The sequence below is a fragment of the Mesoplodon mirus genome (assembly GCF_964341445.2).
Source record: "Mesoplodon mirus genome assembly, chromosome: 18".
Classification (NCBI taxonomy): Eukaryota; Metazoa; Chordata; class Mammalia; order Artiodactyla; family Ziphiidae; genus Mesoplodon; species Mesoplodon mirus.
In genome coordinates, this window is record NC_138994.1 from 50,597,905 (window position 1) to 50,613,865 (window position 15,961).

Sequence of the window (15,961 nt, forward strand, 5' to 3'; positions counted from 1 at the left end):
GGTGTGAATTCTTAGGGGCCTCCACCTTCTCTCCTCTTCCCTTCACTCACTCTCCTACTATGCTCATGAAGTTTGGGAAATATTACTCTCCATCCCTCTGGCTCCCCCTTCCCTACCTTTACTAAAGCCCCCTTTTAACCACAATCTTTTCCCAGCCCCCACCCCTAATCCCTCTGGGTTTCTCTTTCCTCTGCCTTCCAGCTCAGCCCCTAGTGAGCTCCGCAAGGAAGTCATGCTTAGTCCCTGGGTGCAGCTGCCAGGGGTCCTCCTTGGGGGAAAATACTATCCACTAATTTTCCCTTGAAAATTAGTGGACAGTAATTTCTTTCCTCCAACATTTTCTCTTCCTTCGAACCATACCCCTTCCTCCTGTGCTCAGTTTCCTGCACCATATTGCTGACCTCAGTAAATGCTAAGACTTCTCTATGGTTTTACCATTCACCACGGATTTCCATATAAATCTCAGGGAAGGTGGTGTGGGTGAGACCCTGTTACTTTATCCGTTAAGTCTCTGGGAAGAGATCAGGTTTTGAGTATCCCTTTGGTGGATCCGAGTTTCTCCTCACTGTGTAAAGCTGGTGCCCCTGTGCTGAGTGCCTCGTTATTCCAGGAGAGGAACGGGTGGCAGTGCCCTCAGGTCATCTCTGCATTTTAATGTTTTCTGAGTTGGAGGTTTTATTGTGAACTACCCTTTGAGGTGATTTGCTTTGGATTATAGTTCCCCCAGTTGTTGTCAGTGTTTGCCTTTCACTTTCTTTTTTTTAAGATTTTAATTAATTAATTTTTTTTGGCTGTGTTGGGTCTTTGTTGCTGCGTGCGGGCTTTCTCTAGTTGTAGTCAGCAGGAGCTACTCTTCATTGCGGTGCGTGGGCTCCTCATTGCAGTGGCTTCTCTTGTTGCAGAGCATGGGCTCTAGGCATGCGGGTTGCAGTAGTTGTGGCACGTGGGCTCAGTAGTCGTGGCTCGCAGGCTGTAGAGTGTAGGCTCAGTAGTTGTGGCGCATGGGCTTAGTTGCTTCGCGGCATGTGGGATCTTCCCGGACCAGGGCTCGAACCCATGTACCCTGTATTGGCAGGCAGATTCTTAACCACTGTGCCACCAGGGAAGCCCCTCCCTTTCACTTTCTGTCATAACCTTGTAAGTGTATCTGTAATGCTCTAGAAGGTTTCCTTAGTGGGAGAAACTGAAAAGCTTTGTCCTGCTAGAAGAAACACTGTTTGTTGATGGTGAACTAGACATTGTACCTTTTACATATTCACTTGTCATCAGCCTGGGCAAGAGTGACAGGGATGGATGGCTATAGTCTTGATTTGAAATGACTTGGGAAACTTGGAGTAGTGCCAATAGATGCATCTCTACTAGCAGAAATAAGTGTGAAGTGATTTACTCAGCAAAGTAAACTAGGTGCATCAGTAGCAACCCCTCACCCCACCCCCATGTCAGCTCTACTCTGGCAGGAGTTTTTGCTTAAGACTGCTGTATCCCTAGTGCCTGGCATGTAGTAGGTGCTCAGTAAATATTTGTTGTAGGAATAAGTGAATTATTACAAGAAATGGGTAGATTGTGAAAGACTGGAGAGAAGGATCTAGTATTCTATAGGTCATAGTAGGCCAGTCAGTAGTGAGTAATGTAAAGTTGCAGTTTCAGGGTGGGTGCAGTTTCAGGATTATTATCTTATAATAAGGAGATATTATTTCATAAAACAGCACATCATATCAGAAATACCACTGTACTGCACTTAAAGTAGGTGCTATGGTTCCTTATCTCTTTATTTATTTTAAAATTCTCATTTAAAACATCTTTTTTTCCCCTTACTACCTTTCTAGTCAGTATTTTCTCCTTTTATCCTTTTCCTGTGTTTGTTCTTTAACTTTTTATGTACCCCATGTTTGCTCTAAGTCATGATTTCACAACCTCTGTACTGTTAATGCTTTGAACCTTATAATTCTTTGTCGTAGGGGCTGTCCTGTGTAGGATGTTTAACAGCATCCCAGGCTTCTACCCACTACATGCCAGTAGCATTCCTTCTCTTCACCCCCAGTTATGACAATTAAAAATGTCTCTAGACATTGCCAAATGTTCCCCGCAGTGCAAAATTGCTCCTGGTTGAGAACCACTGCCCTAGGTATTTCTTAGCTCTGTTAGAGACTCTTGGGACTAAAAAAGTTATAAATCTTGGTCCAGAGTATACGAGTGTTTAGGAGACATATATATATATACACACACATACATATATATATACACACACATATATATATATATACACAGACACACACACATATATATATATATTTTAAATCAGGTTAAGCATTAGTTAGAACCTTATTTTTTCCCCTTTTTAAAACTCTCATATTTAGATATTTTGAAGGAAGTTTGAGAAAGGATCACAATAATGATTAAAAAGCTAGAAATTGATTTCTGAGAAGACAAATTAATCTTTAAAAAAATAAGGTAAAAAATGTTTTATTTAGAGACAGCTGTTGGGGGTACCCTAACTGTGTTTAAATATTAGGGTCATAACCAATTAGTTTTGACTTCTTTTGGATGACAGCAAGAGAAAAATAGGCTTATGTTGCAGCTGGAGAGGTTTGGGTTAGATGTAAGAAGATTTCACAGAGGGAAGATGTTCAGGAATTTTCTTCTCTGGAAGCCTTTGCAAGCGAATAGATTATCTCATTTGTCAGAGGTGGTTTGCTGTGGTCCAGATTATTTTTCAAGATCTCTTCCATTCCTGCATATAACATATTCTGTTGGCAAAAAGATAAGGCCCGTCTAGTTGCACCTTCATGAACAGTGAGTCGTAGTAGTGTTCACATGAGGAAAATGTATGTAAATTCTAGGCATCCCAGTCCCTGGGTGAGTATTCCTCTTGTGCTCTCCTAGAGGTAAAAAGAGAATTGAGCCCCGTATTTATTCTGGAAGGCAGAAACAGCAGTAATTTTTCTATTGGAAAAAAAAAAGTATAGAAGTCTGTAAGACTAGAAAAGCAATGAGCCCGAGCCACACACAACAACATGGACTGCTGCCTAATTACCAAGAAGATGTGAAATGTGGGAGGCGTTGAAAACGAATTAAGAGTGAGGAGATTGTAATGGGGAGCAGCTGAAGACACATCCACTGTCCCGCCTGCCTGCTGAGAAAAGCCCCCCGTGGCTCTCCCAGTCTTCGTCTTGTCCGTGCCCCGTGTTCTCTGTTGCATTTGCGTATGCTTGAGGGCCTAATGTGTGCAACGCTAGTCTCCTTCCTCTCAGCAACCAGCGAAAAAGAGGTGCAGAGTGTTAGATGGAATCAAGTGCCAAAAAGAGTTTGTTTTTCTCCGCTGACTAGTTCTAAGACCTCGAGAGGGAACAAGTCAGAGTCTCTGTGGGCTCTGGTTTCCTTATCAGTAGTTTAAATAGATGATCTCCAAGGTCTGTTCCAGTCCTTATGTTCTGTAGCACTATGATTTTTTTCCCCTCATTGTTACCCTGTCATACGGCTTAGTTGTTTTGTTTTGTTTTTTTGCTACTGGTTCGCTCCTATCTTGTTCAGTTTTTAAAAATTAAGATATTAAGAAAAGTTAGGGAGCTTGATTCTTTTCTGCAGAGAATGTTGTCTGGCCCAGCTGTGTTCCCCAGCATATGAGAGGTTGGGTCCTGCCCCGTTAGTCACTGTCTGAGTCACTCACGGGTCTAGGTCCCAGTATTGTCTGAAAGACTGGTTTCTTGAAACTGCCATTCAAATGAGACAAGGTATCTCTGGAGATCACTTCAGAAAGCAGTCACTTTAGCCAGCGAAACTCGTATCCCGAAAGTGACCATACCTTCTGCAGCTTTAAAGGATAGGGCGGGAATCCTCTCAGGCTCAGGAAGGGGAATAGGTCAGGGGTGCCGTGTGGCTCCTGACAGACACTGGCTTTCCCCAGGAGAGGCAGATCAGACCTGTGCTCAGACTCCTCTGAGAGAGGTCGGGAAGCCGGCAGCCTGTAGACTTTTGATTTGTGACAAACAGAATAATTTTGCTTCCCATTATAGCCTAGGTTGAAGTTACCACTTTAGTTTTTACTTGCTTGCCGAGTCATGCGATTTGCACAGCTTCAAGATCTCTTGGAATTCAAAGGCTCACGTTTATTTTGGACTCTGAATTGTTAAAAATATAATGTTTGTGTCTTGATTTTTTTAAAATTATAAATGTATTATATACAAAAGCCAGAAGTATTCATTGTAGGGGAAATCTTTTTACTATACACAGTGCTTATTGTAAAATATTTAGAAAACCCAGCAAAAAGAAGAAACAAAAATTTATCCTTATTCTCACTATCCAGAGATAACTATCTACCACTAACACTTGGTGTATATTTTATCTTCTTTTCTATACATCACGCACACACATTTTCTTATGTATTTTTTACAAATATGTATACAAAGGGATCGCGTTAAACTACTTTAAAGCTGTCCTCATTTAATATATGTTGAACTTTCTCCCACGTGATTTAAAAAATCTAATACCGCTTTTAAAAAATAGAATTCAGTTGTATGGATGTGCCATTTTAATCATCGGCTGTTGTTGGGCGTTTTAGGATGCTTCCAAGTTTCGGCTGTTATAAATGCCATTGTTTTATGCTTTCTCTCCTCTTCCTCTGCCGCTACTGCTGCTGCTGCTTCTTGCCTAAAACTTTTACAGTTATTACCTAAGTAATATATAAAATCTCCTTATAAAAGTATAACATTCTTTTCTAAAATTTCTTTCAACACTCCCCCAACCCCTGCGCCTTCCAAAGAGATAATGCCGGACATCAGGTTATGTATTCTTCCAGACCTTTTTACTATATTTACATACTTACATATGTAGCCATAAAAACCATAATTTTATTTTGTGGGTTTTTTTCTAAACAAATTGTCTACTGTCATTATCTCAGTTTTAGTATAATTTTCATTCTGCAATATGGGGTGTAGCGAAGAGAAAGAAATAAAACTACTTACAGGTAACTTGAGGCCAAAAACAGACATCATTTTGGTTACGAAATTGGGCACCAGAAACGCTGTTATTGAGCTCTGAGGAAGAATCTTTTATCTGTGTGTCCTTCAGTTGTTGCCTAACAAAGCTGATTTTGCCTGAGAATGCCATCTTTCCTCATATCTCAGAATTGAAGTTACTCTAACTTATGCATTTGATTTTTTTTTTCTTTTGTTTTAATCATGTTGAGCTAGTTGAAAGACGAACGGGGGATTTTTTTTTTTAAACTTTCAAAAAAAAGAAGATGTGGACATTTGGCCTGGTGCTCGTTTGAGACTTCATTCTGACCTAGGGAGTGTTAACGGATCTGTTTCAATTCCCATCCAGGGAAGAGGCTTCCTCAGACACAGCCTCGAAGCAAGACTGTCCCACGTGACACTTCTGTCATGTCGTTCTGTGCTGGCTCTCTACCGCCTTTCAACACAGAGACACATGGCTCTGAAACTTGCCCAGTGTGGCTGCTTTTCAAGCAGAGTGAACTCTGCTATTCTCGTAACGAGAAGTGCTAGCCCCCCTCCCCACCTCCACTAGAAAGAGTGCTGCACAGTGTCAAGATTTAAAATGAAACCTCTGTTATAGCCCATGGGGAAAAATGGATCCAATCCAGCCTCAAACATATCACTCTCTGCCATTCCAAACTGACCAAGAGTTTTAATGGTTCTGAACTTTTTTGGGGGGGAAGAGTGTGTTTCAGTTGTTTTGTTGTCGTTGTTGGGTGGTGGCAGTGGCACTTGAAATGGCATGTGGAGGGAAGAAAACAAATGCCTGGCATGTTTTGTGCCAGTGAAAATGAGGACAGCTCAGCAGAGAAGGGCACTGGAGTATAAACTGTAATTGACCCATAACTGTGGCATGACTTCTGGGTACTAGGAGGTCAGTCATAGGAGTAGCCTCCAAGGGCAAGGAATGAAGATTGCCAGGAGGCCAGAAAGCTCTGGAGTTTTCTGACCTGAGGAAGGTACTACTCAGAGGGGAAAGAGCCAGGGTTCAGGTGAAAGTAGAAGCACCTTTCCCTAGAACTTGAAACTGTTTTGTATCTTTTGAGGAGAATTCCCTTCCCTGTGGCTTTCCAGAAGCTATTTATTAATCCAGGCTGGAGATCTCCCTCACCCCACCCCACAGTGTATCACAAGCAGTTTGTTTGTTTTTGGGGGTGCGGGGGTGTTGAGGATGGATAAAAGATACTCTGCTGACCACGAATTGTTCGGCATGGCCCTAAGGCCCGTGTGCCTGGTTTCTCTCTCTAGCACCAAGTTCAAATTTGCTTTTTATTTCTGAGGACTTCAGCTGTGGTTTGTTCCTGTTGCCCGAGGAGCTCCAGGCATGCACCACTGTTTGTGGCCACTTCTGGCAGGCAGTGGTTTGAATGACCTCTCTTTAGGAGCCCTGGGTCACTGGCTAGATTTCTACCTCCCTACATTACAGGCTCTTCCTGTATTGGGAGTGGCAGTTGGCCAGGGCATTATATTTCCACTGGCCTGAAAACATACAGACCCTGATGAGCAGAGGCTTGTGAGAGGGAGGAGGACAGCAACACAGGAAAGACCGAAACAGATCATCAGGGCCCTAGGTTGAGGGATTCTTCCAGGGGAGATTTGGGATCCTTAGGTGGAGCGATTAGTGTGAGTCCCTAAGTAGACGGCAGCAGAACTGCGTCTGGCTTTCTGAAGTAAAGCTTTGAGTGAAGAATCTTTAGATTCACGTACCTCTTCATAGAATATGGTTTTCATACCAGAGAGTTTGGGGAATATGCTGGTCTTAGAGCTTAAAGGAAATTTGTTCACTATTTAGAAAAACTGATTGTTTCAGAGAGAAACTTTGATTTCAGCTTGAATCCAGTTATTGCCAGAGGTTAGGAAATAGCATGCCAAAGCATGAAAACTCATGGCGATTTATCCAAAAATTGAGTTATTTCCATCTCTAAGCTCTGAACTTCTTTCTCTTAAATTTGTTCACAACCTTAGGGTACTAGGAAGGTTTGTGAAAGTAGCAAAGAAATGTCCTAGGCGTTAGCCGTCTGCTTTTCCGGGGTGGGGGATGCGGAGAGAGAGAGAATGAGTGTGTGAGTGTGTGTGTGTGTGTACACCGAGTGCTCTTGGGGATGTGCCTCACTGATGGGCTGGCTGTATTTGTAGGATGGAGACATTCCCTGCAGTGGCTGAGAAGGTCCTCAAGGAGTTCCAGGTGTTGCTGCAGCATAGTCCCTCTCCTATTGGAAGTACCCGCATGCTGCAGCTTATGACCATCAACATGTTTGCTGTACACAACTCCCAACTGAAAGGTAAGGAATGTCCAGTTTCTTTATCTAGACAGATAAAGATTAATCTAGCTTCTTTCCTATGCTACCATACCACTACACAGTCCCCCCAAAACACACAAATACACACACACACACACACACACACACACACCCTTTTCTTCCGTTGCCTTTCAGATCTTTAATTGACTCTCTGAAATCTGTATGACTCTCTAGTGCTTGGGTGGGATGGTTGGAGGGAATCATGGGTATAGAGCTTAATTTGCAAACCCAGAGATGCTGTTGCACATCTGGCCATGCTAAAGGCAGCAGCAAGGCCTCTTGGAGGCTGCAGACCCAGAGCCTCTCCCAGGGGGGGAGGCATTGCTGAAATGTTTCATTGCAGAGACCATACGCTTGGCAGGGATTGGGAATAGCTGTTTCTGGACTCATGTACCCTGTTTGTTCAATATGGAAAAGTCTAGTTCCCTATGGGATATCCCTTGTGGGAGTCTGCCAGGGAGTAAGAACAGAGAATCGATGAGCTTTGGTGACTCAAATCTGGAAGCACAAAAATCACCAGGCCCAGAATTTGGCAAATGCACTAGTGTGCATTCCGAAATGCTTTTCTGAACACTGGGGGTTTTTTAACATGAGGTGGGGGCTGGGGTAGGAGAAATGGGGGTGGTGCTGATTGGCAGGATTTTTAAATGTTCTGATGACCAGGTCACAGTTGAAGGATGTTACCGGATCCCTCCCCTCCCCTTCCCTTTCCTCCACCCCACTGAGGTAAGGATGATGGGGTTTGACTTGATGGAAATCTGTAGCATGGAGGTGACATTATTTTGTGTGTTTGTTGGCAAAGGAGATTTGGTCCATGCTGCCAAAGAATCGTTTCAGAGCACTGGCAGAGAGTGTCTGGTCTCAGGGCTGGAAGCTTATCATCTGAAATGCCAAGAAGCGGGAACTACCCTATGGAGAGTCCATTGTAAAACAGACCTGGTGTTTCTGGACAGAGGGTCACTAGTTCTTTCATCGCACCTTTTCTTAGTGATTTCTCTCACTCCGAAGTTGATTTGTTTCCCTTCCCATTTGTATTTAGGTTATGCTTCAGCCTGCTGCAGGGGGGTGTTCTCCCCTGATGAGTGGGTATGCTGCACTTTCCCTTGAAACTTGGCTCCTCCTGGGACTCTGCAAGGTCCTCTGCTAGTTTGCCTGGGTTTTCAATCACATCTGAATCCTAAAGGGTTTTCTGCTTTCATGCTGCCTGCTGCAGCATTTAGAATTCCCGGAAGAAGGTGAGATGCGGAGGCTTAGATGCCATTTTGAACTTGGCTAAATATTCCCAAGAACAGTTCTGAGGAAGCATGCAGTCCTGAGGGGCAGTGGAGGTTTCCAGGAAGGAGGAAATAAAGTTTGTAAAGTGTGGTGAGGCCATCAGTCCAGAGGGGAGGGAGACTGATCCCTTCATCGTTACTCTGCTGGTTGGGCTACCAACTGGGAAGCTCACTGGACTCAGGGAATGGGGCCTCCTGAGGTGCCTTCCTCTTCACTTTCCTGCCTCCCTCTAACAACAGCAAGCTGCCTGTCCCAGGGCTGCAGCCTCTGCCAAGGCACTGTTCCTGCATCGAGTGACCTGGAGGTGGGGATGTAAAGACCCCGCAGCTCTTGCCTGTGGAGCATCTGTTGTCAGCAACTTCTGCTCCATGGAAAGGAATACGTTGGCCCTTTCATAGGCCATCAGTGAGTCCTTTTCTTGGAGCTGTTGTAAAGTAAAAGTTAAGAAAATATGGGTGAAAGGAAGGTGAGATGGTGAGAACAGAGAAAGAAGGAAGTAAGTGGTTCCCCTTTTGAGGCCAGGGTACTTTTTCTAGGACTCCTTTCCATGGTCGGTCATAATGAGGACCTGATAGCCAGGAAGGACATGTCGCAGCCTGTGCGTGAGACCCTACCACTGGTTCTGGCTTTGTCCTGGTGCTCACCTCCCGGGGGCAGGCAGCTGGGGCCGAGAGGAGTATGAGCTGAGGTGGTCAGAAGCTCCCAGGGTGTTTCAGGGAAAACAGCCTGGGCCACAGGATATAACACTCAGCCAGGACAGAGCGCTCTGTGGACGTGCTGCCAAGTCCCCGGTGTGCAGCTGAGGCGGCCGTCCAGACCCCACTGTGTGGGCTGCCATTGGGAGAGGGGTGAGCAGAGCGCTCAGCAGAGCTGGCTGGTGGGAAGATGCGCTTTTCCATTTCCCAGCACATGAGTCATCTTCTCTGGGCCCCTGTGCTGTGCTTGCACGGACAGTGGCAAGAAGGGGGTGTTGTGGCTGAGCAGCAGCATCTGTGCCGGGGGTGGAGAGGGAAGGGGGTTGGGGAGAGGGTAAAGATTTAAATCCTTCACTAATCAGCAGCAGTTTGAATCACATTTTTATGAGTAAGGAAGTGATAAATCAGCCCTGAGTGTTCAGCCCCCAAGTCCCGTCAGCCGGTGCCCGTCTGAAGGCTTCTCTCCAGGCCAGTCTGCTTGCTGTCAGAGTCGCCACCCAGCCGCGGGACCCTGGCTGTCTGAAACCAGGAAGCAAGGGCCTGCTGCTGCCTGGCCCTCCCAGGTGCTTGGGGTCTGTGGTGATTTGGCAGTCACTGCAAGTTACAGAACATCTGGGCCATCATTTTTCTTTCCGTTCCTTCTTGGACGTGTCCTTCTGGGTGGGTGTTTGCATATGTCAGTTCCTGGACTCTGTGGAGAAGGAACGTTCCAGCCTGAAACAGCGGTGATCTGTGGCCCCCCAAAGCAGTCAGAATCCTCTCAATCTGTGCCTGACCCTTCCCTGTAGATGTGGTACTTAAGGAGGGCAGCAGGGACGTCCTTACTAAAAAGTACGTCCTTTGCTGATGCCTCTGATTCTTTTTTGTGTGTGTTTGATGCTACCCTTGTATAAGCCCTCTTTTCAAAATACCAATAGTCCAGGGTGGAAATGATACTGTTACTAACACTTTAGTGTGATTACTTTTCAAATGTGCTTTCCTTGGGGTCGAGAGACATAGAACTGTTTTAAAGCTTTGGACACCTCACAAGCCAAACGGAGGGGAAAAACTTAGATGGTGGTGAATGACAGGCATCTTTCCCCTTTCCTAGGTTATAGTTTTTCCTGGAGCTCAGGGAGGCAGAGGTTGTGAGATTTGTCCCCCTTCCAATAAGGGAAAATGAGTTTTGCCACATCATTTAACCAACTAAACTTTCAGGTCCCAGCAGTGATCTTAAAACTCACAAATTCAGGGCTACTGGTGGGGATACCTTTATCTCCTCCCCTCATATGGGCCCTATGCAAAAAGCCTACTTCAGTGGGACTACAGAGTCTAGAATCCTAATACCTACACTGAAGTGGTTGGGGACAGATAAATTTGAGGGGTGTTTGGGGCCATTAGCATGGTGCCTGGTATTTCTTAGGCACTCAGTAAGTATTCATTGAATGCATGGATGAGGAAGGCCAGGTTCTGGGCAGGCCAGCCCTCATTGAACAGTGTGTTTCCTTCCTGGCCTTTGTCCAAAATTACCCTTTGGCGAGTGATGGGTGGTGGTGAGATAGGTGGTTCCCAGAGTGATGTCACAGTTGGTGATCTCTCTGCAGCATTCCTGAAGGGAGAAACGGGGCCTTCTCCATGTGCCTCAGCATTTAACACTTCAGTAGCCATCTGATTGGCTGATGTGGTGCTGGAGGGGGAATGGTTGATCTAAACCACAAGCACTCTAAGAATTTTAATTTTTTTAAAAATTCTGTAATTTAAGGAAATAAAACTCTAGTTTCTTGAAGAGGAATAATTGAAGCAACATTTGTGGTAGGGCATCACTGAAACCCCATTGCACCCCCCATCTGTGCCCAATTTGCTCCAATCTGACCCCCTTTTTTTCCCCCCTCTTTTTCTCTCCTCCTCTTGCGCTCTCTCTCTCTCTGTCTTTTTAAAAAATATGTTTTATAATTCCTGGAATCAAAACCATCTCAGGCACACACTGTTTTATTTTACTGTATTATTGGATTATACTTCCTATAAATCACTGGATGTTATTCATTGGCCACCACTGGAATAACTTCCCTTTTCTGTGCCCTGGCCCCCTCTTTTTCCCCCTCTTCTTCCCCCTCTTTTTCCCCCTCTTTTTCCTCCCCTACCAGTTCATAGAGTAGGCCTCCACTACAGCCTTGCAGAAAAGCCCTGGTGGCAGCAAGAGGGCACCCAAGAGACACTGCTTGTGTGCGCCGTTGGTGCTCCCTGTTCTTAGGGAACATTTAGGGCCTGGGATTGAGGCAAGGCTAGGCTGGCATTCCTTTCTTTATCATCTATGCTTGCTTTTATGGTTTGTTAGTAACCCTGAATTGCAGGAGGTGGTAGGAGGGAGTGCCACATGCATGCCTCCAGAGGGATAGAGAATCGCAGCTGTTAATACGGGACCGATAGAGCCTAACCCCAGTGTGTGGGCTGCTTGAGATGGGAACCACACACCTTCACGCTGTGGTTGTGTATGCAGGTTGACTCCGGTTGAGAAGTTCAATTCACAACCAAAATGTCTTTGTCTGTGGCACATTACCACCTTAGAGACCTTTAGTAAAGCAATTTGCTCCTCTGTGGCAATTCACTTCTGTCTGAGTCTCTTACCCAAGCAGAATATATGAAGTGCCTGATCCTCTGCTTGTCAGAACAGTTGTACAGGAAATCCAACTTTTCGTAAAGGGTTAGGCTTGAGTTTAGCTGTGTAAACTGCCCCTCTCCTTCCTCCTTGTCTGTCTCTGGCGGTAGAAGCCCTTGGGCTCTTTCTCCTCAAGGATCTGTGTGGATAGATTGCTGCAGGTAATCAGCACTGCCTGACCTTCGTTTTCAGGACTGCTCAGTTTAGAGCAAATAAACGAAGAGGCAGCCAGCGTGGCCAACAAATTATGTGAGAAATAGGTTCAGAGGTCAGAAGAGGCTAGGCTTTAGGGGGCAGGCCAGGGGAGGATGCATCCCTCAGCCATGCCCTCTCGGGGAGATAGAACTATCAACAGGCTGCTTAGCATGGACTTCTTCCCTCCGCATTCCCTGGAAAAGAAGAAAAAATGAAGGAAGTGAGTTTGTCAAGGCATCTTCCTATCTTCCCTATTCTGAATTCCAGGGTCCTTGTTGTTTTCAGAATGAATCCATTACTTTAGGCTGAGGGAGGAGAAGCAGTTGTGAAAAGCTAAAGAAATGAGAAAATTCACTCATATCAATGAAATTAAGCCTCTTACCATGTCGGCTGACGAAGTAATTTCTGGTTTTGCCCCAAGGTGACTGTGTGGTTTGGTGTCCATGGCTGCTTTGCCTTGCAGTGCGGAAGTGCAGTATCCGATCGTGGCCTGGTCATTAACGTGGGCTAGAAACCTCATCTCTGTTGCCATTTTATAGCTTCTCAATTTGATTTTTTTTTCCTCCTGGATGGACTTATTCTGAAAGGGAGACATTATTAGGGGTTAGGGTTGATGCTGGCAGCAGGACTTACAGCTCCCTTTTCTGAACTCTCTTTAAGCTTTTCCTGAGGAGTAAAATTCTAGATTTTATGGAGGGCGCGGGCCAGATGTGTGCTACTTGTTGAATACACAGGGGAAATGAGTATGTTCTGGGGATGGGGGTTAGGGGGAGTAAGTTGTACTTTGGACCCTAACCAACTAAATGTTGATCTGGGGAAGAACTGTAGCTTTCAGAGGTAGTGGCCAGTAATGACAACGACAGAACAACACTGTGATAATACGTGATGACATTTTATAGTTGCTACATATGTATTCTCATTTGATTTCTCCCATCAGCCCTCTGAGACAGGTGGGACAGATATTTTGTGTCCTATTCCATAGGTGGTGAGAAATATATCAGAAAAGTTGAGTAGCTTAAGCAAGGTTTGCACAGCTAGTAAATTACACCTAGGTCTCAGGGGTCAAGCCTTCTGAATGAGAAGGCCCACAAAAATTTCTTTGGACCTGATTGAGACAGCTAAACAAAGCAAGGAATCCCACCCTGCTTCCCCTCTCCCCCCGCAATCTGAGCAGCTGCTGTTCTTTGATGAAGAAAGTGATCCTTGAGTCTGATCTGAGAAGAGGAACAGAAGTAGAAGTGAGGGAGTTGAGGGAGTCAGAATTCTCCCAAGTTGCTTGAGGCTCAAGTGGAGCCACAGGTAATAAGCTGGCAGAAGGACATGGTGTGAGCAAGTCAGGGTTGTCTGGGGTCCATGTTTACCACTGTCATAGGTGAGGGCACTCTCCCCTCACAATGGAAAGCATTTTTCATGACCAGTTCGTAAAAGAAGTGTTGAGTCTTTCTCTTGCTTGGGATATGTAGTGTCTCTTTAAAATAAAAAAGTACTTTTTAGGAACATTGTTTCTTATTTTCACCATCTTTTCTAGTATCCGCCTTGCTTTTTGAAAAGAGGTTTTTCACATGCCATTCTTTTTTTTTTTTTTTTTTTTTTTTTTTTTGCGGTACGCGGGCCTCTCACTGTTGTGGCCCCTCCCGTTGCGGAGCACAGGCTCCGGACGCGCAGGCTCAGCAGCCATGGCTCACGGGCCCAGCCATTCCGCGGCATGTGGGATCTTCCCAGACAGGGGCACGAACCCATGTCCCCTGCATCGGCAGGCGGACTCTCAACCACTGCGCCACCAGGGAAGCCCTCACATGCCATTCTTAAATGAGACTGTGATTCTTTTTTTGGCCTGAAGGGAAGGTGGGTATGTCATTCATACTGAAAAGCGTATGAAAGTATAAAATATTTGAAAGAACAATAAAGTGAATGCACATACAGCCAGCACCCAGGTTAAGAAATAAAATATTGTCAGTACCTCAGAACTGTTCCCTGTGTTTTTCATCCTCATGGTAGTTCCCTCTCGCCCTTGCAGGAGCCATCATCCTGACTTGTGGAATTAATTCCTTAGCTTTTCTTTATAGTGTTATCATCTAAGTATTGTATATGCCTCTAAACAGAACATAGTTTGCTTTTGTTTGCATGTAAATGAAATCATGCTAATAATATTATTTATATTCTTTTCTCTCTGGCTTATTTTGTTCCAGGTAGTGTTTGTGAATCTGTCCATGTCGATATGTGTAGTTTGTAGTTCATTCATTTTGCATTGCTACAGTACTACATTTTATTCATTTATTGCAGTTTATCCATTCTTCTGTTTGTGGACATTTGAGTTGTCTTCTCTTTGAGGCTATTATGAGCATTGAGTCCATTGACAGTTATGTAATGCCGTCCTATTTTTAAAAATCAGTTCTATTGAGGTCAAGTTTACATACACTAAAATGTACCCATTTTGAGTGTGCATTTCAGTGAGTTTGGCCAGTTTATATACCCAGGTAACTAGTCATCATCACAGTCAAGATACAGAACGTTTCTATCATCCCCCAAAGTTCTCTTTATGCCCATCCCAGTTGATCTCTATCCCTATCCCTGGCCCCAGGAAACCACTGATCCACTTTCTGTCACCATACATTGGATGTGTCTTTTCTAGAGTTTCATATAAATGGAATCATACATTGTGTACTCTTCTGTGTCTGGCTTCTTTTGCTCAGTGTAATGTTTCTGAGATTTATTCATGTTGTTATATGTATCAGTATTTCATTACTTTGTATTACTGAATGGTATTCTGTCTTATGGCTATACTACAGTTTTGTTTATCTAGTTACCTGTTGATGAACATTTGGGTTGTTTCTAGTTTTGGGCTACTATGAATAAAACTGCCATGAACATTTGTATGAATGTCTTTTTGTGAACATAGATTTTCATCCCTCTTGGGTAAATACCTAGGAGTGGATTTCCTGGGTCATAAACGTATGTTTAACTTTATAAGAAACTGCTAAACTGTTTTCCAAAGTGGTTGAACCATTTTACGTTCCCTCCAGCAGTGTGTGAGAGAGTCCCAGTTTCTTTGCTTCCTTGCCAACATTAGGTATTGTCTGTCTTTCTTACTTTAGCTATGTTAGTGGATGTGCAGAGCTATTTCATTTTGGTTTTAATTTGTGTTTCCCTAATGACCAAGGATGATGACTTTCCATGTGCTTACTTACCATTTGTATATCTTCTTTGTGCCTATTTAAATATTTTTGCCCTTTTTAAAAAATTTTTTTTTCTAGTTTTATTTTATTTTATTTCAGACCACGCCATGTGGCTTGTGGGATCTTAGTTCCCTGAGCAGGGATCAAACCCCGGCCCCCTGCAGTGAGAGCACAGAGTCTTAACCACTGGACTGCCAGGGAATTCCCTTGCCCATTTTTAAAACCAAGTTGTTTTTATTATTGAAAAAGTTTTAAGAGTTCTTTATATAATCTGAATATAAGCCCCTTATCAGATATATATTTTGCAAGTATTTTCTCCCAGTGTTTTTCCATTCTCCTACCTATTCTGTTTCTTTTTTTCTCCTTTCTTACTTTTTCTGGATTTTCCCCCTGTTCCTTCTCCTCGTCCCCCCACTTGTTTCCTTTTTTTTTTTTTTGGTGGTTACTCTTGGAATTAAAGCATGCATATTTACCTTGCCAAAAGTCAAAAGTTTTTCAGCATTTTCACTCTCCTTCTAAATAATACAGATACCCTGGAATACTTAAATTCTGTCTGTTCTCTTCCAACTTTATCTTCTCAGGTTATATTCTGCTGTTGCCAGCTGTTTTAATTATTTTTTTCGTTTTAAACCCTACAAGACGAGTATTACTGTTTTCATTTCTGTTTTGTTTTCATTATTATTGTTGTTGC

The 15,961-nt window shown here is 44.0% G+C and overlaps 1 protein-coding gene across 2 annotated transcripts in view; it reads left to right on the forward strand.

The window, feature by feature from the left end:
• The window catches only part of SMG6 (SMG6 nonsense mediated mRNA decay factor), a 231,900-nt gene that overhangs the window by 51,542 nt on the left and 164,397 nt on the right, over window positions 1–15,961 (forward strand). For both annotated transcript variants that reach the window (XM_082605367.1, XM_082605368.1), the window contains exon 10: window positions 7,131–7,276. In XM_082605367.1, the coding sequence (XP_082461493.1) occupies window positions 7,131–7,276 (146 nt within the window). The remainder of the gene's footprint in view (window positions 1–7,130; window positions 7,277–15,961) is intronic.